General features: G+C 38.2%; 1 protein-coding gene across 1 annotated transcript in view; it reads left to right on the forward strand.

Moving 5' to 3' along the window:
• The window catches only part of EPG5 (ectopic P-granules autophagy protein 5 homolog), an 87,733-nt gene that overhangs the window by 25,175 nt on the left and 36,295 nt on the right, over nucleotides 1-26,263 (forward strand). The window contains 15 exon segments of the mRNA XM_025038620.1: nucleotides 221-378; nucleotides 1,535-1,689; nucleotides 2,198-2,338; nucleotides 7,246-7,410; nucleotides 9,037-9,156; nucleotides 9,748-10,007; nucleotides 13,275-13,415; nucleotides 15,670-15,814; nucleotides 16,046-16,243; nucleotides 16,661-16,771; nucleotides 17,988-18,110; nucleotides 19,029-19,195; nucleotides 19,962-20,183; nucleotides 22,208-22,331; nucleotides 25,754-25,898. Of these exon segments, the coding sequence (XP_024894388.1) occupies nucleotides 221-378; nucleotides 1,535-1,689; nucleotides 2,198-2,338; nucleotides 7,246-7,410; nucleotides 9,037-9,156; nucleotides 9,748-10,007; nucleotides 13,275-13,415; nucleotides 15,670-15,814; nucleotides 16,046-16,243; nucleotides 16,661-16,771; nucleotides 17,988-18,110; nucleotides 19,029-19,195; nucleotides 19,962-20,183; nucleotides 22,208-22,331; nucleotides 25,754-25,898 (2,375 nt within the window).

Below are 26,263 nucleotides of genomic sequence, written 5' to 3' on the forward strand. Positions count from 1 at the left end.
AAAAAAAGGCTTGGCACAGACTAAGTGCTTTTTGAGTATTCCTGTTATTGTTATCATCCTCGAGGTGTTTATGATGGAAGGAAGCATGTTAGAAAAATTGCTGTCGTGCAATTTCAGAATTGTGTTGTTTTTCTGTCAGAGCTAAAGCTTCACCTGCTTTCTCAGTGTGGTGAAGTCGACTGATACATAAAATTATTCCCGCTCTTTTTAAAACACGCAGACTTGGCATTTGGCTGTTTATGTCGGAAATGCCCTTCGGGACGCTGTCGGTGCAGATGCTCTGGAAGCTCTTCTACCTCATGCACCAAGTGGAGAGCGGGGACCTGGGGACACTCTGCGCTGCCCTCCCGCCCGCCGAGTGCAAGCAGCAGCTCCAAGGTACAGCCTTGCCGAAATGCGCAACGTCCACCTGCTCTTACCTGTGCACCTTTTCTCTTCCTTGCTTTCTTCTCTTTACTTTTAGAAATGCTAAGAGAGAATGTGCTACTCAGTGTACTCATGTGATAATTTTGAAATTCGGGAGACTGCTTTGTGGTTTTTGACTTATTAGAATGATAATTCCAATTTTCATTATTCCAGAAGTTCTCTGGATAGTAATTCCTATTACAAACCCAATCTGGGCATGGGAAATGAAAACTGGCTTGATAAATGCCCCATGGAATTTGAAAATACAGAAAATTTGGTGTAGTACCTTCGATTTCTCAAATGCATAAACATATGAAAGAATTGTTGGCTCGTTGCCTTCTTACTGTGAAAATTTGCATCAGGGGAATGTATTTTCTAAACAGACTCTTTTTCCTCCCTTTATACCACTTGCCTTTGCAGGGTTTTGTTTTCTGTCACTTATTGCAAATCTGTTTGCCAGTTATGCCCCCTAGTGACAATATGTAATATTGCTTACATAGCATCCTTACATAGAAACAGGCAAAACATACAGTCACATTCATCAATATTTCAGTCATGGTGGAAGTTAATGTCTTGCCCCAAATTTTCATTTATTGTCAAATGTCTTTTGTTTCGAATGCTATGTTTTTGCTGAGTGATTTGCCAGTCTTAGCAGTTTTCATTAGTAGGGTTGTCGTTCATTTGCCTGACAATTACCAAATAGCTGCAAGTGTGCCTTTGATGTCTTGCCTAGTGACAGTAGTACTGCTTTGCAGTTGACAGAGCACTTCACCGGTGCCATGTCATTTACTCTTAATTAACTTTTTGAGAAAGATGAGGAAACTAAGGCTTGGAGATGTTAAATGTCGCCTCTGAGACTACATTCTATATATAGTTGGAATTTTATCTGACCCAGCCTGCTTCCTGATGCCTTTTATTTAAAGCAGGAAAGGAATGTAATAACATGTATATCTCCTGTATACATGGGAAAGACCCCGGAACACTGAGTAACTCCAAGACAGAGCCTTTGTATCTTTAAAATATTTCTAAATGTCTTTTAATTTCATATCTTCTCTCTCTTTGGAAAAGTAATTAAAGTGATATGTATTTACTCTTTCACCATTTTAATTTTCTTGTTATGAACTTGCAGACCCAGAACATTTTGTGAACTTTGCAAAGTGTCTTTCTTCCATGAATAGCTCTGAAGAGATTTGCCTTCTGACTACATTTGCTCAGATGGCTCAGGCCAGGAGAACCAATGTGGATGAAGACTTTATAAAAATTATCGTTCTGGAGATATATGAGGTTAGAACATTAAGTTGTCAAAGTCAGCTAAAAAATATTTTCTTTCGTATCATCCACCCATTGATTCTTTTGGATTGCTTTTAAAAGAACGCGACTCCTGTGTACTCTCTGCACTTATGGAAGGAATTAGAGAATCAAAGGAATATCATTTTGCTATAAAGAATATTGAAAATACGAATCATACCCATTGCATTCCCCCCTCCTATTTCTCAAATTTAGAAAAGTTTTAACATCGAAGGGACTATTGTATTGCTACTTTAGAATATACTTTCTGAATCCAGCACTTGAAGTCATTGTTGCATAGTAGGTCCCTTCCTCTCCATCCCACCTTCCAGCTTTAGGGTAGACACTTTGTTCTCTGAAGTTCTTACATCTTTTTGAACATGGTGTAAACTGAGACTCAATGTGAGATTCTGTTTTACCTAAAAATGTCCTAAATAGTTATGGGAATGAATTTTGACAGATAATTGGTATTAAAAGTGCCATTTCCACTCCTTCCCACTTTTAGGTATCTTATGTCAATCTGTCCACCAGAGAGACTTTTTCAAAGGTTGGTCGAGAGCTTTTAGGTACCATCACAGCTGTCCACCCTGAGATAATTTCTGTCCTTTTGGATAGAGTTCAGGATACCATCGACCAGGTTGGAATGGTAAGAGCACTGATTTTGTTTATTTGTTTTCCATTTTTTTACTTTTAAATCTTGGAGTAATGGAGCAATGGGAAAAATAGTAAGGTTGTTGGGAATGACTTAGTAATGAGCACAACAGGATACAGAGAACATTTATTGTGTCCCAGGCTCTGTGCCATTCACCATGCCTGCTTGGGATTAGCTGCTGCTTATAAAAAGTTGTGTGTTTTTGTTTTTTTTTTTAAATCTCAAAGTGACCTTTCTACATCCTTCAATAATAGGTTTTTACTTTAAACAATTAAAGCCTATGGTTTATTAACAGTTTCTATTTCTAATTTTGTTTGGCTTTTATAATTCTTATATTTTATACTTGGAAGAAACAACCCTGATTGAAACAAGGCTCTGTTTAAATTACACAAAAGAAAAATTAAAAGCAGTAATTTAAGTTGAGCAAGACACATATAGTTTATTTCTGTCATTTGTCACAATTACTTTTGTAATCTTTATGTAGTTTTTGCTAACAGCTTTATTGAGATACAGTTCATATGCCATGTAATTCATCTATTTGCAGTGTATAAGTCAGTGGTTTTTAGTATATTCACAGATATGTGCAGCCATCACCACTGTCGATTTTAGAACATTTTTATCATCTCAGAAAGAAACCACATACCCTTTAGCTATCACACTCTATCCTTCTATTCCATCCAGCCCTAAGCAACCACTAATCTATTTTCTGTCTCTACAGATTTGACCATTCTTCACATTTCATATAAATGGAATCATACAATATATGTGGTCTTTTGTGACTGGCTTTTTTCATTAGTGTGTTTTCTAGGTTCATCCATGGTGTAGCATGTGCTTCATTCCTTTTTATGGCCAAATAGTATTCCATTGTATGGATGTACCATTTAAAAAAACATACATTTAATGAAGATTTTCCTAATCATCTATAATGTAGCTTTAATGTGTGAGTTTTTCTAATGGCAGATAGTAATGTGTCATAATTTCAAGAGGAATGTTTAAAGTGATTGTATTTTTCTGTGGGCCATATTGACAAGGGCCCTTCCATCTGATAGTCACAGTAGTATAGATGACATAACTATCATTGCTTAATCACATTCATAAGTGGGCAGATTCCAATGAAAGATTGGTGTATGAGACTTTTTACCTAAATGAAGAATAAATGATATGCTTTCCTTGGAAAAGTACAAGGTACTATTTTTTACATTAAAAAATTAATTGTGGTAAATTTAACACAAAATATGTCATCTTTTTAAGTATATATTTTAGTGGCATTGAATATATTCACATTGTTTTATACCTACCATCATCATCATCCACCCACAGAACTGTTTTTTATAAAACTGAAACTCTGTACCTATTAAACAATAATTCCCCATTCCCTCCTCCCTCCACATTCAGCCATTGGCAGCCAACATTCTACTCTCTGTTTCTATGAGTTTGACTACTCTAGGTTCCTCATGTAAGTGAAATCATACAGTATTTATCCTTTTGTGACTGGCTTATTTCACTTAGCATAATGTCCTCAAGGTTTATGCATGTTACAGCATGTATAGGAATTTCCTTCCTTTTAAAGACAGTAATATTTTGTTGTATGTATATACCACATTTTGTTTATCCATTCATCCATTGATGGACACAGGTTGCTTCTACCTTTTGGTTCTTGTGAATAATTCTGCAATTAATCTGAATGTACAAATATCTCTGTTTTCACTTCTTTTGGGTATGTACCCATAAGTAGAATTGCTGGATTATATGGTAATTCTATTTTTAATTTTTCTATTTTTTATTGTTTTCCAAAGTAATAGTACCTGGTACTTTTTAAGAAAAACATTGTATCCCACTGAGATATGATTATATTGAGATGAAGGCCCTTCATATGCAATACGTTTTCAGTCGGTCCCTTTTGAGTGATCATCTAATGGAATGAATTCCAAAGAAATCTACTGTGGGTCATATGATTCTTTCAGTTAGATCGAGCTCATGGCCCTCATGGCCTTTTTCTCTCAAACGTTTTTCTAGGTTTGGCCACACTTACATTTTTAATTTGACTGTTATACTTCTAGTAGTAAATTGTGCCCAGAGATACACTTAACTTTAAGTGTAAAAATTGGGAGCATTATGTTTTTTAGAGCACATCTAAAAGATGCCTCCATTTTTTGTTTATACATGTGGTTTCTTTATGCTCTGTGAACTTGCTGACATTTTTGGAGGAACTTGTTTAAAATCCCTATGCCTTTAGATAAATATGATAACTTAAAATATTTTTGCTGTCTGGATTCGAGACCTTAAGCTAGTCTGGAATCAGACCCTATCCCCAGAATCTGGGAATAAGCTGTTGCCAGGGGCCCTAAACTTTCACTGACACACTTGGGGTGTGTTTAAGGACAACTTTTCTGTTTTAGATTCTCTGCAGGAGAGGGTGGATCCTATATGGTACAGATGTGTAGAGATTGCTTTCTGTTGGGAATAGTTGTTGATAAGGACCAAGATCTTTGGTAGATCCCAAAGGATAGAATACAGATAGTTTTGATAACAACCTGCAAATTGATATCTTGTTTTTCTGTTGTCCTATTTTATAATTTTAAAGATGGGCTCACTTTAGAGGACGTATTCTGTTTTGTTACTGAAATCCATGTATCTTTCTAACACTCTTTTTAAATAAAATTAGTGATCTTTTGACTTTGAGTGAAAGCATTGACTATATTAAAATATACTATTTAAATTCTGCTTTGGTGACAGTTATTAGAATTTTTCTCCCTAATTATTAGGCCTTTCATTTCTTTTTCTTGCCTTATTGCATTGACTATATCCTTTATTACAGTATCGAATAGACGTAGTGACTGTGGAAATCCTTGCCTTGTTCCTTGTCATAGTGGAAAGGGTTCAAAAATTCACCATTAAGTATAATTTTAGTTGTGAGTTTTTCATTGATGCTCTATATTAAGCTGAGAAAGTTTCTATTTCTAGTTTGCTGAATTTTTTTCATAAATGGTTATTCAGTTGCTTTTTCTCCATCCATTGAGACGATCTTAGGATTTTTATCCTTCTTCTATTAATGTGATAAATTTACATTGATTGGTTTTCAAATGTTGAACCATCATTGTTTCCTAGAATAAAAACCACTTGATCATGGTGTATTATTTTTTTAATGTATTGCAAGATTGAATGTGATAGCATTTTTTTGTTGAGAATTTTACATATATTCATGAGGGATATTAATCTGTAATTTTATTTTCTTGTTAGGTATTATTTTAAGGTTATGTTGACTACATAATATGAGTTGGGAAGCATTCCCTCTTCTGTTTTTTGAAAGAGTTTTTGTAACGTTGTCATTTATTCTTCCTTGAATGTTTGATAGAGTTTACCAGTGAAATTATCCAGGTCTCAAGTTTTCTTTCTGGAAGATCTTTTGAAATTTTTAAACAAATAAGAGAACTGCTTAGATTTTTATTTTTTTATGAGTCAGTTTTGGTAATTTATGTTTTTAAAGGAATTTTTTAAAATCTAACTAGTTGAATTTATTGGCACAGAGTTGTTGGTAATATTCCCTTGTTAACTTTTTAATGTACTTAGGGCCTTGATAGCCTCCTTTCATTCTGGGTGGGCAGATATATGCTATACCATTACTTTATGTAGCTGAGATAAATTCTTTTCTGAACAGATCTCATTGCTGTACTCATTGACGTAGTACCATCATTGTGCTATTTCTGTCAGATACAGGATAAAGGATTTGTTATTTTAAAAATTACTATTTTACCGTTTTATTCAGAATATTCAAAATTCTATTAATAAATCCACATGAAAATTTAAGTATATACACACACATACACACAAAGGAAAAGAAAGATATTTTAAAAATTCATTCTGCTTTTCTTTCAAATTTTGATTTGTATCCCATGTAGGAACCTGAAAAATGCTGGCATGTATGTTCTAGATCTGTCTTGTTTAATATAGTAGCCACTAGGCACATGTAACTGTAGAGCTTTTGAAATGTAGCTAGTCCAAATTGAGACTCACTGTAAGTGTAAAATACTCAAAGACTTAGTATGAACAAAAGAATGTAACATATCAGTGATTTTTTTGTAATGATTACATGTCGAAATAATATTTTGGACATATTGGATTAAATAAAATATATTATTAATGTCACTTGTTTCTACTGACTTTTAAAAAATGTGATATTAGAAAATTTAAAGTTACACATGTGGCCTGCATTATATTTCTATTGGTTAGCACTTTTCTGGAGATTATAAATGAATTGCTCTTCTGATCAGTTTCCCTTAAAGCAAACTGTATTAAGTGAACCCAGATTTATCTTAATTTGCACACATGGATATGTTATTTAAAAAGTGGTGCTATAGAATTTTTGTAAACAGGATTTTAAAAACTTTATATTATAGAATTTCGGAGATATATAAAAGTAGAGAATAATATAATGAATTGCTGTGTATCCAATATCCAGTTTCAACAATGACCAGCTCTTGGTTGATCTTATTTCATCTTCACATCTACTGACTCCTTTCCCCTCCCTAGATTGTTTTGAAGCTAATAGAAATATCGTGTTAAATGCCATAGAAGAAATAATTATTTAAAGTGATAACTCTTTTATCATGATTTATCACGACTTTAAATTTGGGTCTTAGTATGGTGGTTTTCCTAAGCAGAAGTATACCAGTTTATATATTGAAAAAAGATTGGCTTTTATAAAGTATAAAAATGTGCTTTTGGTGTATCATTAGTTTAAAATTCATTTGATTTGATTGTCCATTTCATTTGTCTAAAAATGAAACCAAACCCCTCTTTTGGAGAAAAGTTTTGCAAGCAGTTTAATAATGTAGTATTGTAGTAATATAGGATTGTCCCTAAGTTTTGATTTTAATTATTATCATTTTCTTTTTAATCAGGTCTCTTTATATTTGTTTAAAGAACTGCCTTTGTATCTTTGGAGACCTTCTGCCTCTGAGATAGCTGTGATTCGGGACTGGTTATTGAATTATAACCTGACAATGGTGAAGAACAAATTGGCTTGTGTTATTCTAGAAGGACTGAATTGGGGATTTAGTGAACAGGTATGTGTTAAAACCATTCCCTGGAGACCGGGAGGTTCTGCATGCATCAGTTTCAAAGAAACATTTTCTGAAAACGTAAACATTTCCTAGTATCATTGGCAAGGTCTGCAAATTTTTTTTAGCTCTGTCAGAGTTTAGGATCTTCTCTTTAATTCTGTTTTGCAAAGTGAGCATCCTCTAAATGAATATAAATTGTTGATGCACATTGAAAATTTTTCCCCCTTTTTAAGGACTATTTATATCTATTGATTTTTCTCTGGTTATTTACTACAATTCCTCCTAATTGCCTTTCCTGCTTCTGGTCCTTTTTCCTCCTGCGTTTTTTTGTCTTGCATGTCACTACCAGATTTGTCTTTCAAAACACTGAGCATTACTTAAGAGCCTGAGCTCTGAACCAGTCTGCCTGGATTCTGATCCCAGCTCTGCCACCTCCTGGCTGTGTGACCCTAAGCAAGCTTCCTGACCTCTCTAGGCCTTAGTTGCTCATCTCTAAGCATTGATATTAATGAGCTTGCTTTACAGGGTTGTTGTAAAGATTCAGCAGGTTAGGACTTATAAAACAGTTTTTGGCACATCTTAAGTACTCAGTGGTGGTAGTTTTCATTAATAATAGTTTATTATTATGAAGGGCTTGCTACCTATCATATGTCTCCAGAGATGCCTGGTCAAGTGATTTTGACTGTTAGACCTTTCCTGCCTCTTTACCCTAGACTTTAGTAGATTGCTCTTTGGTCAAAATATTTAAACATTTTAAAGGGAAAATGGGAGAGAACTCAGCCCTCTCCAGCTGTCTGCCAGTTTTTGTTCTGAGCAAGTCACTGAGTCCTCTCAGCCATTGAATGTGGTTTCGTGGCCATGACCCCTGTTATACAGTTGAGGAAACTGAAGCCAGGGAGCCTTTCCCTCAGGATGTCCCCGACCACGTGGGATTGCCCATGGGTTCATCTGGGTCTTCTCTCACTCACTTGCTGGTGAGTGAATGCTGCAAGGGGCTGTTTACCACCTCCACATTCTCTGACTTGCGAATGAAACCCCCAGTCCCCTCTCTCCCAGAGAGCTGGATGTGAGTGTCTCCTTGCTCCTTTTTTAAAGCTAGAAAAGTCTTCTGTGAGACAGTTAAGGGGTGTATTTCTTCAGGCTGCAGGGGTAGACTGGGTGGGAAAATTGATAGGCAGCTTCAAGGACCTGAAGGAATATTTTGCCTATGTTGTTGAGTATTTTTTTTATATGTTAGAACAAGAAAAGAGAATATAGACTTAATTTATTAAGTATCTCCCTGTTTAGTAATTATTAAACATCTTTCTGACTTGTGGCAATGCCCTTAAACTTATAACCCAAAGTCCTTATAGAGATTCTAGGATGGGGGAGGGGCTTATGTTCAAAGATACCTTTTATGGCTGGGGTCTGGCCTCAGGTTCAAACCTATCTAGGTGCAGTGTAATGGTTCTTTAAGATTTCAATTTCTTTTCTGGTCATTTTATAACTTCATTATTAGGGGATGTGATTTTTGGAAAATTTAGCTTTTGTATCCAAGATCCTTTTTTACTTTTCTGTCTAGTCTTTTGGTTCAGAAGTATATTTAAAAAGATGAAGATATCATATTGTGATTATTTTTCTTTTTGATAGGGTACACTTCATCTGGATCAAGAAGTCCATGCTGAAGTGGCTTTAATGATTCTTGAAGCATACCAGAAATACCTCACACAGAAGCCATATGCTGGGCTTCTTTCTGAAAGTATGAAACAGGTATTTCCTTCTCTTATGTATTTTGAAGATGCATCTTTATTATAAGTGGCCTGGGTGGATGAAGTTACAGTATTTACTGTTAGGTTTCCTAATAACATTTCTGGCAATTTAAGATACTGAAATCCAGTTCTGTGGTGGGATAAAGATTTTTCTTTAAGAAGTAGCCTACATATTGCCATTTTAATTTTGTGGGATTTGTGCTGGAGCTTATACTGGCCCGGGCGAACTGACTGAAAATTTCAGGAACTTTGCAGGCCAGGTTGTTAACCTGTTAGTAGGTTGAAATTGACCACGGTGGGAGTGTTTTTGCCCCCAAAGGGTTGTTAAACTTATTTACTGGTGTACCATTGTGTAGCAACTTTTATATTATTACTCTTTTGCTTGAGCTGACTCAGATGCACTAGCAGCTAAGCAGAAGTGGTCACTATGAGTGAGAAGTTGCTTTAATTTAGTGTTGCGAACACTGAGTACCAGTAAGTGATATGTTTTCTCTTTTGAGGGCATTGTTGATCACAAAAGAAGGTGGGTGGGTAAGTCTGCTTATTTAATGTGTATGTGACTAATGTGGTTTAAAATAAATAACTGTTTTAGGTTTCGTATTTGGCCAGTATTGTTCGGTATGGAGAGACACCTGAGACCTCATTTAACCAATGGGCCTGGAACTTGATCTTGAGGTTAAAACTGCACAAAAACGATTATGGAATGAAGCAGAATTGTCCAACTGTTCCTTTCTCCAGAACTGTGCCTGACATGACAGAGTCACCCACGTTTCATCCTCTCTTAAAAGCTGTCAAGGCGGGCATGCCCATTGGCTGTTATTTGGCCTTAGCTATGACGGCTGTGGGCCACAGGTACATTGTTTGGGCTGAACCTCTAGGGTTGCTGATTCTTGTAGCCAGTTATTCTAGAATCTCATCTTTCATACCCCAATGTCTGAGGCTTCCGTAAAACCTATCTAGGAGTGATCAGGGCCAAACCATAAGCCTTGACTATTCAATAGCTTATCAAGGGGAAATGGTGCACAAATTCAGATAAGGCAGATTTGTACTAGAAAATCCCCTTGTTACATAAGAAGAGAGTTATCTCTGTCACCCAGAGTGGAATGTGCATGTCAGCAGTAGATGTATTCTCTTCCTTAGAGTAATGATCAAATAATTGGTCACCTGTACTAAATTTTAAAGTGATGGCAGCCCAATTCCAGTTCCTCAGGTAAGGGGCTAAACCTGCCCAGGGGAATTAAATGCCTGATGAGGTCACATGCCTCTCTGGTATAAGTCCATAGCTGTCAGTACTTCTTCCACTGGAGCATTGATCACACCATATTTTTGTTGTCTGCTTTATCTTATCAGGGATTTTCTCTGAGGTTAGGACTAAGGAACTGTGTTTGTCTTGTGTTACCATTTTATCTCTAGTGGTGAAGACTGTATCTGGTGCAGTAAGTAAATGAATGAATGCATTCTTAGGTGCTTAAAAATCCTTTTCTTTAGGATTATTTTCCTATGATATATTAATTTTTTCTAGCCTGTCCATTTTCTAAAAACCTCTATACTTTCTGATTATTGTGTTTTAGACTCACCGTAACACCTTTTTAGCATCCCGGTTTCAATATCTTGTTCCACATTAAGTATATTTTCAGGGGATGCCAGTTGTCCTATCAGGGGCTAGTGTTCAGCTTTGTGCTATGAATTAGGAGAGATACAGAATTGTTAGATAGCTGCCCTCAGGTTATTGAAAGTTTAGTGGCGATGGTAGACGTAAAACAATTGGCAGTACTGAAGATGTGGATGATATGTATAGAGCAGTGTTTCTCAACCCTGCTGCTCTTAATCACTTTTGGAGTGATTCTCAAAATGCCAATTCAGGGAATAGGGTGAGAACCCTGATCTAATTGGTCTGGAGGACAGTTTTCCAGATTATTCTAATGTACAGCCTAGATTGAGAACCACTCAGTATGAGCAGGAAGAATTTAAAGGAAAGAGAATCATTAGAGCAGATTACCTTCAGGGAGGAGCTAAGCTTTGGAGAGGAGTCTTAATTAGAGAAGGTATCCTAGGCTAAGGAGCAGAGTGGTGATCAGTGCTCATAGTGTTGAAGATTCAGCCCAAGGGCCATCCCCTCCCACCCTGCAGCACATGTCCATTCTGAGCAGCACACTTACTGTACTGTAGTATAATAGTTTATCTCTTCTCCTTGTGGACTGCGTGCGCCTTCAAGGTAGGAACATTATCTCATTCATCTTTGTACCTCCAGAACTTGCACTTAGTAGTTATTTGATTTAATGAATGTGGGAAGGAGTACCAGGTGTCTGAGGGGGCAGGAGAAGAGGTGGGGAAGTGATAAAGAAACACTCCTGACCGAATAAAGCCTGTGGTTCATGTTGGTGAATAGAGGTGATCGGGTAGGTCAGTAGGGCCAAGTTTTGGGCAAATTCGAAGGCCAGATGAAAGGATAGAATTGATCTACCGGGAAGGAGAGAGATGTTATATAGGCCTTTGGAAGGCACTGTCCTTTGTTTTCAGTAGCTCTAGTGTCATTCATAGTTTCCTGTATCTCAGGATACTTGTCTTTAAAATGGAAATAATAGTATTGGATTTTATGAAGTTTTAGTGAGTTATATAATACATTAAACATGCTTAGAACAGAGTCTAGCATGTGGATTCTTTGAATGTACTGTTTTGAACTCGTTTCATGGTTTCTCTAATTTCTTTATCTATTTTGAGACTGTAGCTCTTCATTCACTGATACTGCTACAGGTCCTCTCTAAAGATTAGACTTGTTTAATGCTAATTACTGAATCCTGAATGGGAGTGAGGGTGAGGATAAAGGTTTCTCTCCAAGGGTGAGCTTTATTGTAAAACTCCACTGTGATCATCTGGGATGAGTATATACCCTAGAACTAACTTAGGGCAATTTAATGAATGGATGAATGGACTTGAGGTTTGGGGTAGATTTTGTAAGGACATGAGTTGTATATGAATGTAACATTACAGATAGTTCAGAGTACAGTAGTCAAAAAATTACCCAGAATCTTTTTACCTTATATAACATTGTTTTTGTTATTTTTTTGGTTATTTTTATGTAATATTTTTCCTTTGATCTTTTGAGTTAATAATGTATGTATAATTTCATATATTTTCTGTTTTTTGCTTTTAATATTGTAAACATTTTCCTTATGGCATAATATTTGCACGGTTACTTTTATTTTTTGAAATGATTTTTCCCCCTAGAATTGAAGCAGCATCACCAAATTATAGAATTAGGAAAATGGAGGAAAAGCCACTCGCATACACTGCTGCAACACAATGAGCATTTTGGTGTGACATCATCCTTATGTGTTTTCCTCACTATGTAATTCTTCTTTAGTAGTAGTTGTAGTCAGAAGTATACATTTTTATGTTTTTTTTTCCAGTATTATTGTAGCAAAAGTATTTTTCTGTGTTGTCCTTGGCCATCATTTTAAAATCATGCAATAATATTCCCATTGAATGGATTTTCTCAAAATTTACATAAGTCATTTCTGTCTTTGAGTTTGCAATTATCAATAATTCTGAAAAGTACATTTTTACATAGGTCATCTGTCATATTTTTTAATATATTTGAGATTATTTCCTGAGGATAGATTCTCTTGAGTAAAAAAAAAAGTAAATTTTTATGCTACATTGGTTTTAGAAGACTTTTTGCCAATTTATACTGTCAGATTGACCTCTCTATTGAATATTCTCTTTTCTGTAATACCTTGTGGGATTAGCAAACAATAAGAGCCCTTTGACTTTTAGTAGAAGCACCATTTGAGAAACAAAATGGGGTAGCAGCAAATGCTCTGGACTAGAAATTTGCAAACTTGGGTTCTCATTTTGACCCTGCACTAGGAAATTATATAAATTTGGGCACAATATTTCACCTTTCTCATCTATAAAATGAAAAATATTAATGAACTTTTAAGTTCATTTGTAGTTCCAGAGTTCTGATCTAATATTTTTGTGTGAAGGTTAGATAAACAAAAATGTGTTGGAGACCTAAGATAAGCCTGGTAGCATGTAGGGCAACGGCTCATCGGAAGAAGACCATTTTATGAATTGGCTATCTTGTGTACTTATTGCCTTTTTCTTTTTCCATAGCATTGTGAAGTTCTGTGCAGAAGGCATCCCACTGTTGGGAGTTCTGGTCCAGTCGAGGCATTTGAGAACAGTGGTCCATGTCCTAGATAAGATTCTGCCTTTGTTCTATCCCTGCCAATATTACCTTCTGAAGAATGAGCAGTAAGTAGAAAATAACTCATTGAGTACAAATGACGTCTTTTGGTTTCATAAGTACACTAGGGAATGAGATTTCAATAGTATATTTTTTATGAGGCAGAAAATATCCTGCCCAGTTTAGAATGCAGATTAATGAAAGTGATACTAATAATGATGCCAGTTTTATTATCATGAAGATATTTCTCTTCCTCGTTTAATTTTGGATTGCTTATAGCTTATTAGTATTTGAAAGAGCAGTTGTTTCCATGAAACTCTGGGAATAGTGCTTCTGACATTGAGCAGCAAATGACTTTGCCATTGTAACAATAGCAAAACACATTGCTTTTAATTGCCTGCAGTGTGCATACTGCAGTATTACAAACAGATAAGTTACATAGGAAGGTGTTCATCACATGAGGCATTTATAATCTTGTTGAGAAAATAAGACTTGAGGTAATTACAAAGTTACGAAGTAAAATATTGGCCACACCGTGCTATTGTATATAGATTGCATTTGTATTGTATGGTAAAAGTATATGCTTTTTCAGTAGCAGCAGGGAGTTGAGAGGAGGGGCCAGGCTGGGGAAGAGCATGAGTGAAGGCATAGAGGAGGGATGAGAACTACCGATGCAGGGAGCAGGGAGGAGAGCATCTGACTGGGATCTCATGAAGTGATGAGGGGAGGGGAGGCCCAATGTGGAGGAGCTCTGTGTTGTGTGCAGGGTGTCAGGTTGTATATCTGGGAAGGGGGGACAAGGGGAATGTGACAGAGAGTGTGATAAGTGGTGTGTCATTTCAAGCTGTGTCTCTCCAACTTGCCTGATGATGAGAATCTCCTTGGAGAGCTTATTAAATATGAATTCCAAGGCTCCTTGCCTAGAGATTCTGCTTTGGTAGAAATGGGATAGGGCCTAGGACCATTTTTTAAAAAATTAGCACTCTAGTAGGTCCGAGCAGTTCTGGGGACGCTCGTGTTCTGGGTAGCACATGGCTTTCAGGGCAGTCAGGTGTGAATTTGTGTCCTCACTCCATCCCTTCACTAATGTATGAAAATAGATGAGTTCTTTAACTTTTCAGAGCCTCTGTTTCTTCATTCATATAATGGGATAATACCATCTCTCATATAGGGAGATAATATCTCTCATACTGGGTAAGAGGATAAAGTAATATATAGAGAGTATAATAATGCCTGGAACAATTTAAATAAATTCTCTTTAGATTTTCATGATTTTTAAAAGATTTTAAAATAGATTGAATTGTCTAAGTGCTTTTTTTCTCTAATTACTAAATTTTGAATACTGTGAGTCTCTCTAGTTTCTGTTTCAAATGCTTCCTCCTCTGTCTCTCCCCCACCTCCTCTAATGCCTGCACTGGCTCTGTCCTCTGAACTCTTATAGTACTCTATTGGTACCTTTCCTGAAGTCAACTCTTCCTTTACACTGGAGTGGGTTTTGGCCTGTGTTGTGTCTCCCGTGAAGTGAGAAGTGCCTTCATTCATCAGTAACAACTGCTTATTGATTCCCACTGTGTGCTGCCACTGTCTGTACAGTGGTGAGCAAAGCAGCCTGGGTGGGCATTGTCCTCAGGCACATAGGAACTTATCACACCCTCAGGATGCAGGTACCAGTTTTAAAGACTATGAAGGAAAATAACAGGGTGCTATGAGAGAGGTTAATAATGGATTAGCTGTATTTTAGACAGCAGGAAGGGACAGGAAGTGTTCTCTGAGGAAGAGACTTTGTAAAAGAGATGCGAGGGATGAGAAGGACTTTGCCAGATTAGGTGTGGGGAGTGTTTTAGGCAGAAAAGCCAACAGAAGCAAAGGCCCCGAGAGAGGAGGGAGCCTGGTGCACCTAGGAACTGAAGGCACAGCCATGACTTCATTGTGGTGATGTCTCCTGTGGTGCCTTATATGCCATCTTGTGTGAAGTTGACACCCCAGAAGAGATTGCAGAATATTTTATAAATATTGCTCTATACATTAGTGGGGAGCGAAGAGGAGATATCAGGGCACTTTTTGGTGTTTTTTCTCTGATGCTCTTTAACTCGCATGTGTTTATGTGTCTTGGGTCTGTTTCGAATTCCTTTTAACCCATATGAAAGTGGAAAACTTTATTTTTCTGAAATTCCTGAAGATTTATCGGAATCCCTAAATAGATCTTTGGTCTAAAAATGGGATCACTTTAATATTTTTTTGTTTTCTGGCAAGCAGTTAGCCTTTTGAAATTCTACTGACTTTGACTAGAAGATAAAGTGTGTCGTTCTGTGTGCTTTGCAGGTTTTTGTCACACCTCCTCCTGTTCCTACACTTGGACAGTGGCGTCCCTCAGGGTGTCACACAGCAGGTCACCCACAAGGTGGCACAGCACCTGACTGGAGCCAGCCATGGGGACAACGTGAAGCTTCTCAACAGTATGATTCAGGTCAGGGCCCCAGTAAGCCCCTAAATATACTTTCACCCACCTTCCCAATCAAACACCCCCAGTGCTAGCACATCTGTGTGTGGGTCGTTTCGGAGCATTCGGCACAGTGCTTTTGACAAAGAAAGTCAGCAGATTTGGGTTTTGCAGTGCAGGTAGGTATTATTTTGTTAGTGTTTCAAAAATGGAAGGCTGGTTATTACCTTTCACCTCACCTGAGTCCTTTGTCCATAGGCCCACATATCTGTAAGCACTCAGCCCAACAAAGTGGGCCCCGTTGCTGTATTGGAGTTCTGGGTTCAGGCACTAATAAGCCAACATCTTTGGTACCGAGAACAACCCATCCTCTTCCTCATGGACCACTTGTGTAAAACAGCTTTTCAGCTGATGCAGGAGGATTGTGTGCAGAAGTTACTCTACCAGCAACATAAGGTAAACCTGTTAGAGAATTTTCTCGTAGTCATTGGCTAGTTAGTAAGTAGCCTCTTAAAAAGGTTCCCCCAAATGCAGTGTTCAGTACTACTCTGTGGCAACTGAGTAAGCTGTTTTTGTTTTTTTTTAAGCTATGCCTTAATGATGTCTTATTTCAGTAACCATAGTTCACTAGTGCAGATCTCCATAAAGCCAGAAGAAAGGATTCCCCAACCCCTGCCTCCACCCAGGAGGAGCTGCTCATTACATTTGGCTGTAATACACTGCCTGGACTGTCACTGCTGGTGGACTAATTATTGAAATCTGCGTCTTACCGTAATCTTCTATTGTAGTAAGATAATTGTTGATATTCTTGAAAAGGTCATTGATGAGTTGTTTTTAAAGCCTCTCTCTGCTCCACACCCTCCTCTGGTGTAGAATGCTTTGGGTTACCACTGCGACCGGAGTCTGCTCTCTTCCCTGGTGAGCTGGATCGTGGCAGGCAACATCACTCCTTCCTTCGTGGAGGGCTTCGCCACGTCCACACAGGTAGGACACTCTCTTAGGGCCATTTGTTGTCTTATGAACTTTAATATTATTATCATCCTTACTAGTACATTATTAATAGCCTTAAATAACTAGCATTTTTGTAGCTCTTACTATGTAGAATACTTTTTCATTTCATCCTCACGGTAGCCCTCTGCCGAGGTTGTGCTGTTATTTTTCCTATTTCTCAGCGAGGTTAACAGAGGTTTAATGGGGTTAGTGGCTGGCTTGGGATCAGACCTGATCAGACCCAGTCCGCCTGACTGCACAGCCTGCCCAGCCCCATGGCAGAGTGGTTAAGAGTAGACGCTGGAGCCAGAGGGCCCAGGGTTCAGTCTTGGTTCTGCAATTTGCTAGCGCTGTGCCTTGGGCAGTTTGCTTACTTCTCTGTTCTTGGTTTCTTCAGCTGTCAAAAGGGAATAATGATTGCACTGACACGTAAAACTTTAGCACAGTGCTTAGCAGAGCTTAGCAGAGCTCACTGGGTGTTGGCTATTACTATTGTCATTATTATTATCAGCATTATTTTCATCGTTATTACTACCTTTCAGTTGTGTTGAATTATGTCCCTGTTTTGTCACTTAAACCAGTAGTAACATCCTTGAAACCCCTGTCACAGTCTCATCTCCTGCTTATATGTGTTGTGATCCAGGTGAAGCTTGCTCCTTGATGCTACTGCACACATCTTTGCCTTTGCCTACGTGTTTCTCTTACCAGGCATGCCTTCCCCTCCAATCTCTATGTAGAGCTTTCTGATATACCTACCTTCTCTGTTCCTGCCCTCCCTCCTCTGGCTTTCTATAGCACTTCATCTCTGATTCATTAGTCACCACTTCTCACTTCACATTTGGTTACTTGTATATTAGTCTTGTCTCCTCTGATAGATGAAAAACTTAGAGCAGAGCTCACGTCTGGCCCTCTTTCCTGTTTCTCATGCATACAGAAATTTCCCACTAAGTATTGTTGAGTGAACAAACATCTTCTCTTACTAAAGTAGCCTTTCCAAAGGAATTGAACAGTTTTCAATGATCTATTTTATCTGAATTTATAGCTGCGATAAGAATATAGATAGGTGTAAAAACTATTAATTTTAGAAACTATAAATATTTGTTGATTGAGATCTATAATTGAAAGATGTTAGTTCATGGCACATCAGGATGTATTTTGTCTGTTTTAGCGAACTGCTCATTCTCCTCACCTTTGCCTGATGTCATTGTAGGTCTGGTTTGCATGGACAGTCTTGAACATGGAATCTATCTTTGAAGAAGACTCTCAGCTCCGAAGAGTTGTTGAAGGGGAACTGGTTATAAACTCTGCTTTTACCCCTGACCAAGCTCTGAAGGTACAAATAGCAGTTCTGCATTTGAGTGGGAAGAGGTGGTTTATACTTTGATGCTGATAGGTTCACCTGTAGCTTTTGAACTCCTGTGTTTTCTTTTGTTATGAATATTTGGAAAGCACAGTAACCAAACCAGCACTGGAAACTGTGTAATTGAAGTATATACTTCCTTTCCAAAGTTCATTTAACACCGAGAGTCACGACCTAATCATTGACAGCTATGTTGCATGTATATGGGGGTTGCCATTGTTTTAAGGCTATTTCCAGTGTGTTTCATGTGCATCAAAATCACCTGGAGAGCTTGTTAAAAATCATATTCTTGGACTCCAGCTTCTGAGATCCTGAGTTTCTGAGTCTGGAGTGGGACCAGGAATTTATTTTTAAAAACTCCCTAGCTGACCCTTAGGTCACTAAGGTGTGAGAAAGACTGGAATAAAGCTTTAGAATGAAAGATTTCTTTTAGGATCCCATTGTATAGACTTTGCTTTGGGTTTCAGAGCCGGTTAAGAGATTTATCATTGTTGAAATTCCTTTTAAACATCTAAATTTTCAAGATTGGTAAAATTTGACAGTAAAATTTACTTCTAGTTTTTATATTATCCTACTTTCTCACATCGTAGTGTTTGCATGCAAAGGAATGTAAAGGCATGTTAAGGCACGGAAATGAGATTAGACTAGGTGACACAAGGCCCATTCCAATTCTGCGGTCTGTGAAATGTTTTGACAGAAGAAAAGCTACCCCATATGTCTTGCTACCAAGGAGGTTAAAGTGTTAGCTAGTGGGTTGGTGAAGTAAGTCTTACAGGACTTTTTTTTTTTACTGAATTGAAAAGTGTTTAGCATCTCATTTGGGTCATTTAGAAAGAGCAGACTGTTTGTAATCGTGTTCATTTCATGGTTGCTCAAGCTTCTCTTTTGTAGAAAGCCCAGGCCCAGCTGAAGCTCCCCATCGTCCCATCTCTCCAGAGGCTGCTGATTTATCGTTGGGCTCACCAGGCTCTCGTCACACCTTCTGATCACCCTCTTCTGCCACTCATTTGGCAGAAATTCTTCCTCCTGTATCTGCACCGGCCAGGAGCACAATATGGGTAGGGTACCCAGTGGATTAAGTTTCTGTGAATCCATTCCTGCCTTTGCACTGCTCTGCTGCCCTGTGTTCTTTGTCTGTGGTGGGTGAGTTAGAATCATCCTCTGGCTAGGAGTCTCCCTCCCTGTTTCACATTTATTAGCCTAGACCTTTTTTGAGGGTATCTTGTGGCTACTTCCATACCCAGTATGGTGAAGATAACACCCTGGAACATGGCAAGGTTTAGCATAGAACCTCTGGAGGTGCAAAGGGAGAGAAACTGCCCCAAACAGGCTGCTTGTGTGACTGTCATGGGACTCGTTTGAGGGGACTGGTGATGGGTAGTGCAGGTGTGGTTAAAGGCCATGCTATGTCTGTCAGCCCTTGGGCTGTGCCTGGGAGCGTCCAATGTTTCCATGGATATGAAGGGACTCTGTTACCCACTGTTGATCTCTAGCTCAATTCCTACTCACCCTCACTCCCTTAAAACATATAGATGCTAACCTTTGTCACTTCTGTTTTCTACCAGATTGCAGATTGTTCAAGAACAGAGACTGTCTTTAATCTATTGGTGATAATAGCTTGAATTTTCATAGCATTTTTTAAAGACTGCTTTCATATATACTACCTTGTTGGAGCCTCATAATAACCGTTAAAGTAGATATACTATGAATTTAATGAGGTATATACACAGCGATAATAAATTGACTTGTTAATTGCGATTTTGTGTCATATAGGAAGAACATCTTGTGTTGATTTTGTCGTGATCTGTGCTTGTATTTTTAAAGGTTGCCCATAGATGGTTGTATTGGAAGAAGGTTTTTCCAAAGCCCTGCTCATATCAATTTGTTGAAAGAACTGAAGAGACGCCTGACGGAGGTGGCCGACTTCCACCACGCTGCCAGCAAGGCCCTCCGTGTTCCAGCAGAGGGCAGTGAAGAGTCACCAGGGAGCCAGGCTGGCACTTCTGGTTATCTGACTTCACCAGAACTGCACATGGAGCTTGTGAGGTGACACATGGTTTTTTACCCATTTACGTTATTGTTTGCAGCACAGGGACTGTGCTGGAGCAGTTATTTGTGTTATAAACTGCTAGGTGTTATTCTCTTATTACATTGACTGTGAAAGGCAGTTCTGACTATATGCTTACGTCTTGTAACGTTTGTCTTTTATGTTCCTTTTGAGAAATGAATCAGCAGTTTGGATATACCTCTGTCGAGTACCTGGAATCTGAATGAAAGATCTTAAACCAGAGGGCCGATGTCCTCTTTTATGTAAAAACAGAAACAAACCCAAACAATTGGTTATAGCATGTAAACTGGGGGTCCCCAACCCCCAGGCTGTGGACCAGTAGCGGTCTGTGGCCTGTTAGGAACCGGGCCGTACAGCAGGAGGTGAGTGGCAGGCGAGCGAGCGAAGCTTCATCTGTGTTTGCAGTCGCTCCCCAGCGCTAGCATCACCGCCTCAGCTACACCTCAGATCATTAGGCATCGGATTCTCATAGGAGCACTGGTCCCTGGTGCCACAAAGGTTGGGGACTGCTGAATAATAAACAACTAGCAAAGCCTGCTAAAATAGTTCTCTACAAGGAGTAAATGACTAAGGCATGGTTCTTTAAGTGAGGGTTTATAGACTCTCTAGGGGATTCCAGGATCCTCCTGGGGTAGGGTAGGATCTAGTAATTTCTCAAAACTGCTTCTAAAATCAGGCACAATACTGACATCTCCAAAAGACTGAGAACTCTGAAGTAAGTTTGGAGCCCTTTCACACTATTCTTTGACCTTTCATTTATAAGCTTGCTGTAAACCAGATATTAGGCTCGTAAATTAAGACTTAATAAAATTGGCTCTAATTAACTCTGAATACAAAATGTCTTGGTGATGGCACCCAATGATTTGAGCCAGCACTGAGTCTTCAGGTTTGACCTCCGAGCCCTAGGGCTGTCTTTTAACCTCTAGAATGATTTCTCCCTTTGCTTTGCTTGCTTGAAGGAAAACTTATTTTTAACCAGGCTTACTCAGTGGGAAGACTTTATCTTTGAACATTTAGATCAGCCAAGAAAGGCTTTGATGTTCCTTTCTGCCTGTCTTAAATCCCCCTTCCTCTGGCATGTTGGTAAAATGGCCGTCTAATCAAATCAGAAGCTAGAAGAGAGATTAGAACCAGCTTCTTCCCTTTCAGAGCCTCACAGCCCTGACCCTGTCTCCTTTCCTACACCAACCACCCCGGAGGTAAAGGAGATCGTTTTCTACTTCACTGAGCAAAGCCGAACCACACTGCTTCCACCCGGTCCCTCACCCAGTCATTCGTGTTCTGGTACCTGGTACCTCTACTACCTGGTGCTGCAAACAGCTGCTTAAAATACCAGTGATTTTAGCCAACTGGACTGTGTGTTTTGTAAAAAACAAAATATCAGACAAAAATTTTTAAAGTTTTTACTGGAAAATTGAGATTTTTTTTAGCCTAGTTTCGTTCTGTTGCTTTTTAAAGAGAACAGGGTGCACACCTGCTGTGTGAGTTCTGTTCCTGACTCCTTGAGGCAGGAGATCTGTCATTGAGCCTAAAGCTGGCAGGTTCTTCTAGTGCATAAGTTGAAAATGGCTTTTAATGTTTTCTTTGAAAGATAGAAAATATGTTTATTTGAATGTTACTTAAACTTTTCAAAGCCCTAAGGCTCACTGTGACTGGATTGCTCAGGAAAGAACAACTCCAAATTCATTTCCTAGGTCTGTGTTAAAATTGCCTTCCCCCGTGTTTACTATGTTGAATCCTGCTTTAATAATAGAGTTCACAGAGCCCTTTCTTCACACCTTTTGTTCTAGCAATATTTGAATCATATTTTAATTATTTGTGACCCATCTTTCTCCCCTGCTGGCCCATGAGCTTCTCAGGAGGGTGGTGGCTGTTGGACACATTTTCTGTATTATGTGCTTCCTATATTTTCATGTAGTAGCGCCAGTGTTCCTGGAGATGTAAGAATCTTCATTTGCCTGCATATCTTTTTGTTTTATACAATTCTGTTTTTTTCTTTTAGGCTCTTCAATGTATATATATTATGGCTAGAAGATGAGAATTTTCAAAAAGGAGATACATATATCCCTTCTCTACCAAAGCATTATGACATTCACAGGCTAGCCAAAGTGATGCAGAATCAGCAGGTGAAACTACGGCAATATCTCTTTTAGCTTATCTGACTGTAATTTGAATTGATCGAATTCGTAATCTAATGGTAAAACCACTTACCAATATGGAAATGGGCTCACTTGGATGGTCATTGCTTTTGTGGATTTTGTCAGTACATAAGTGATCATATTGACGGGATAGTCCCTTTTGAATCTCCAGCACCACTGTAGCCTCACCTGAAGGCTTGAAACTCAGTTTTAGGGGTCTCTACAATCTCTTAAACAGTCTTCCTCTGTTTATATTCTTTCTTAAATTGTTAGAAGCTGAACACTTCTAAGCAGTCATCTCTACTCCCATAAAAAGTACGGTGTGAGAATTTATTAGCTTCTATATGTTATATAGAAAGTTAATTGCCTGGAGTAGATAAGGAGCTCACCTTTGTTTGACTTTGGAGGTGACTTACAAAAAACTGAGATGTAGGTATCACAGTTTTTAGTTGCCCTTCTGGAGATACTCAATTCTGTTCTTCACATACTCTAAGCTGTTCTCTCCTTGGCACGCAGAGATGTCTGTGGTCCATTTGTAGACCAAAACTTCTAAATTTTCTCTAAGCTTCTGTTGTGTATGTACATCTCTCCTATTCTAGTTCCTTTTTCTAGGGACTGAACTATACTGGGCATGACCCCAACATGGGGCGGGATATAGGAACCTCCATACTTGAGAGACTTTAATTCGGATCTTTAAACCTACTCGTTTCCACATTATATGTAGTATTTCATATCCAGTAGGTGTCTTTGATTTTTTTCCATTTTCTTTCTGTCTTTCCTTCCGCTGTTCTTTTCTTCTTTTCTTCTCTTCCTTCCATGAGTATTTATTGAATGCCTCTGAGGTGTCAGATATTAATTATGTGCCAAAAATACCAAAAGGAATGTGACAAAGTCCCTGCCTTCAAGAGGGTTATTATCAGATGGGGGAGCTACACAATTATTACATCTGGTGATAGATTATAGGAGTAGACTGTGGGAATATAGAGGAACAACACTTGATTCATACTGGGGCTGGAGTGGCAACCTTTGAGCTAAGCCATGAAGAACAAATGAGTGTTGGTCAGGTTGAAAGGAAAGGCATGGTGATGGGAAGGAGCAGAGAGGGTGTTACCAGCAAGAAGACCAGTATGTACAAGACACGGCAGGTGAAGGAGCATGGCGTGTTCTAAAAGGTGCAGGTTGGGGCGTAGGTTCTGTGGAGGACACATGATACCAGAGAGGTAAATAAAGGTTAAACCTCTAAGGGCCATATATAGCTTTCTAAAAAAAAATTTGGATTTTATTTTGAAGTCTGTTTGGAGAGCTGTTGAAGTAGCAGGTGTGATTAAATAAATGGGTGAATTAAAAATATATTGAGGAAGAATCAGGATCAGTAGGATTTTTAGATACACAATAGAATTGATTAGTTACACAAGAATCCTCAAATTGCCAGCTTGCGCAGCTAGAGATGCTGTTTACAGAGATAGGAAATACTGGGAGAGGAAGTGTCAAGGGGCTTCACAGAGAACCCTCTATCAAAGAGGTGGTGGGAAGGGGATATACAGGTCTAGAATTCAGGAATGAGGCAGTCTGGGAAGTGAGGGTTTAATGATAATGAAATATTTAGATTAAGAAGATGGAAACCTGAGGAATAATAATAGCACAGAGAAGTCTGAGAATATAGGGCTAGAGAAATAGGAAAAATAAATAAGTGATCACTGTGTTCTGAAATCCTTTGAATACAGTTCCATTCTCATCTCTTCTTTGTACTCCACATACCATAGCATTACCCAAGGTTTTGCATGGAATAGATTCTTGGTCAGTATTTTAAAAAATTAATCTTTGCTTTCTTGGTTGTTTCTCTTGATTCCCCAGCATCTATAGAATTAATCGCTTGCTTTTTTTTTAAGTCTTTGCTTGCCATTTGATTTTAAAGCTCATGTTTTCGATCTGTAATTCAAGCTCAGAGTTATGTTTTTGTCATTTCTGAGACATCTCTGCTTACCCATCATTAATTCTCATTGTTCTTCTCTAATTGTTAGCCTCTGTCAACACACAGTAGGAGTGTCTGGTACAGCACCTCGAACAGTTTGGTGTATCTAGGATTCAGGCTTGTGGTCAGGATGACTTTGGAGTTCCTCCTCTGAGTTTGGAATGCCTTATGCCATGGTTAGTTTGGAAAAAATGATTTAGTACTTCATAGCAGTGTGCTAATTGAGAAGCCAGGAACATTTTTTGGTTTAGAGGAATTCTTTAGAACACTTAAAAACCGTGGTGCACAAAACCATAGTGTATATCTGATCCTCTGCTATTACTGTTCGAAGTAGTTTTTAGTGTTCATTGACAGTTGACATTTTTTTTCATTCAAGTCAGTCCACCGTTCTGATACGTAGTGATCACCAAAGTGAACTACATAGTCAGAATGTGCAGGGAGCTCACTGGAGTATGGACAGAGAATCCTGGAAATTCTGTTTTTTCTCACTTTATTTACTTATTTCACCTTTTACCATGAACAAATTCAGTCATAGAGAAAATAGAATAGTATAATGGGCTTTGTTCCCCTCCCCGCATGTATCATTTGTCTAGTTTCAACTCTAGTCCATCCATGCCCTCCGCCATGTTATCTTGGAGCTAATCCTAGAGAGCATTTGCTACATAACGATTTTAAAAGATGAGGATTAAAAAAGTAATAACCCAATAGCATTTACATCTGAAAAACATTAACAGTAGTTTCTTAATATCTAACATCTAGTCATTATTCAAATTTCCAGTTGTCTCATACTGTCATAAAAGTTTTGTTTTTGTTTATTTTTACAGTTTGAATCAAGATCCACATTTTGTGATTGGTTGATAGCTCTTATAAATCTGTTTAATCTATAGCTCTTCTCCTTATCCTTTTTTTCCCTTGAAATTTATTTGTTGAAGAAACTGGTAGTTTGTCCGTAGAGTTTCCCCAAAGCCTAGATTTTGCTGACTGTATCTTTGTGGTATAGTTTAATATGTTTTTCTGTTCCCTGTATTTTCCGTAAATTGTTTTGGAACCTAGGGCTTGATCTAATCCAGATACAAATTATTTTCAATTATTTTTATTTATTTTTTTATCTCTTAAAAATTTTTGATATTTTCCTATGTCATAAATTTCTTAGCTCAGTAGTGTGTGTATATTTATAAATATACATTTAGCAGGGCTGCTAAAATTATTTTCTCTGATCATGGCACACATGAGACTCCTGCTAAGATTGTTAGAGTATGCATTTTAAACATGATTCATCCTAATGCTGGAGGACTTGAAATGGACCACCTTGTGTTGAAACTTACTGGTTCACTTTATATAAATAACTATATATAAGTAACTATATATAAATATATAGTTACATATTTGAATATATGATTCATCTCTGAAAGTTAAAAATCCTGTGGTTTCATTCTAGGATCTGTGGATGGAGTATTTAAACATGGAGCGCATACATTACGAGTTTCAGGAGACCGTTGGTCTGTGGATGCAGGCCAAGCTCGAGTCCCATTCCACACCCTGCAGTTTGTCATTGCAGCTAGACTTTACTGATCCTTTATTGGGTGAGTCATACATGAACATCAGCCCCTTTGATTGATTGATCGAATGAATGAATGAATCAGAACCATTGAGGGTTAAGTATGAATTGCTTTTTTAGGAGTACATAGTTAACTTGTCCACCACTTAGGGTTAGGCTAAGCTGTGAATGAGAGAAATCTCCAAAGTAGTAATAGCTTACATAAGATATTTATAGTTTCTCATATGAAAGGAGTCTGGAGGCAGGCATTTCAGAGCAGTAGCTTTATTACCTCCCTGCAAGCCTTCAAGGACCCCTGCTCCTCCTATCTTGCTGCCTCACTGTTCTCACATGTGACATCCACTTATGGTCCGAGGTGGCTGCTTAAGCTTATGTGGTCACACTAAGATT

The sequence above is a fragment of the Pteropus alecto genome, unplaced genomic scaffold (genome assembly GCF_000325575.1).
Source record: "Pteropus alecto unplaced genomic scaffold, ASM32557v1 scaffold146, whole genome shotgun sequence".
Lineage (NCBI taxonomy): Eukaryota > Metazoa > Chordata > Mammalia > Chiroptera > Pteropodidae > Pteropus > Pteropus alecto.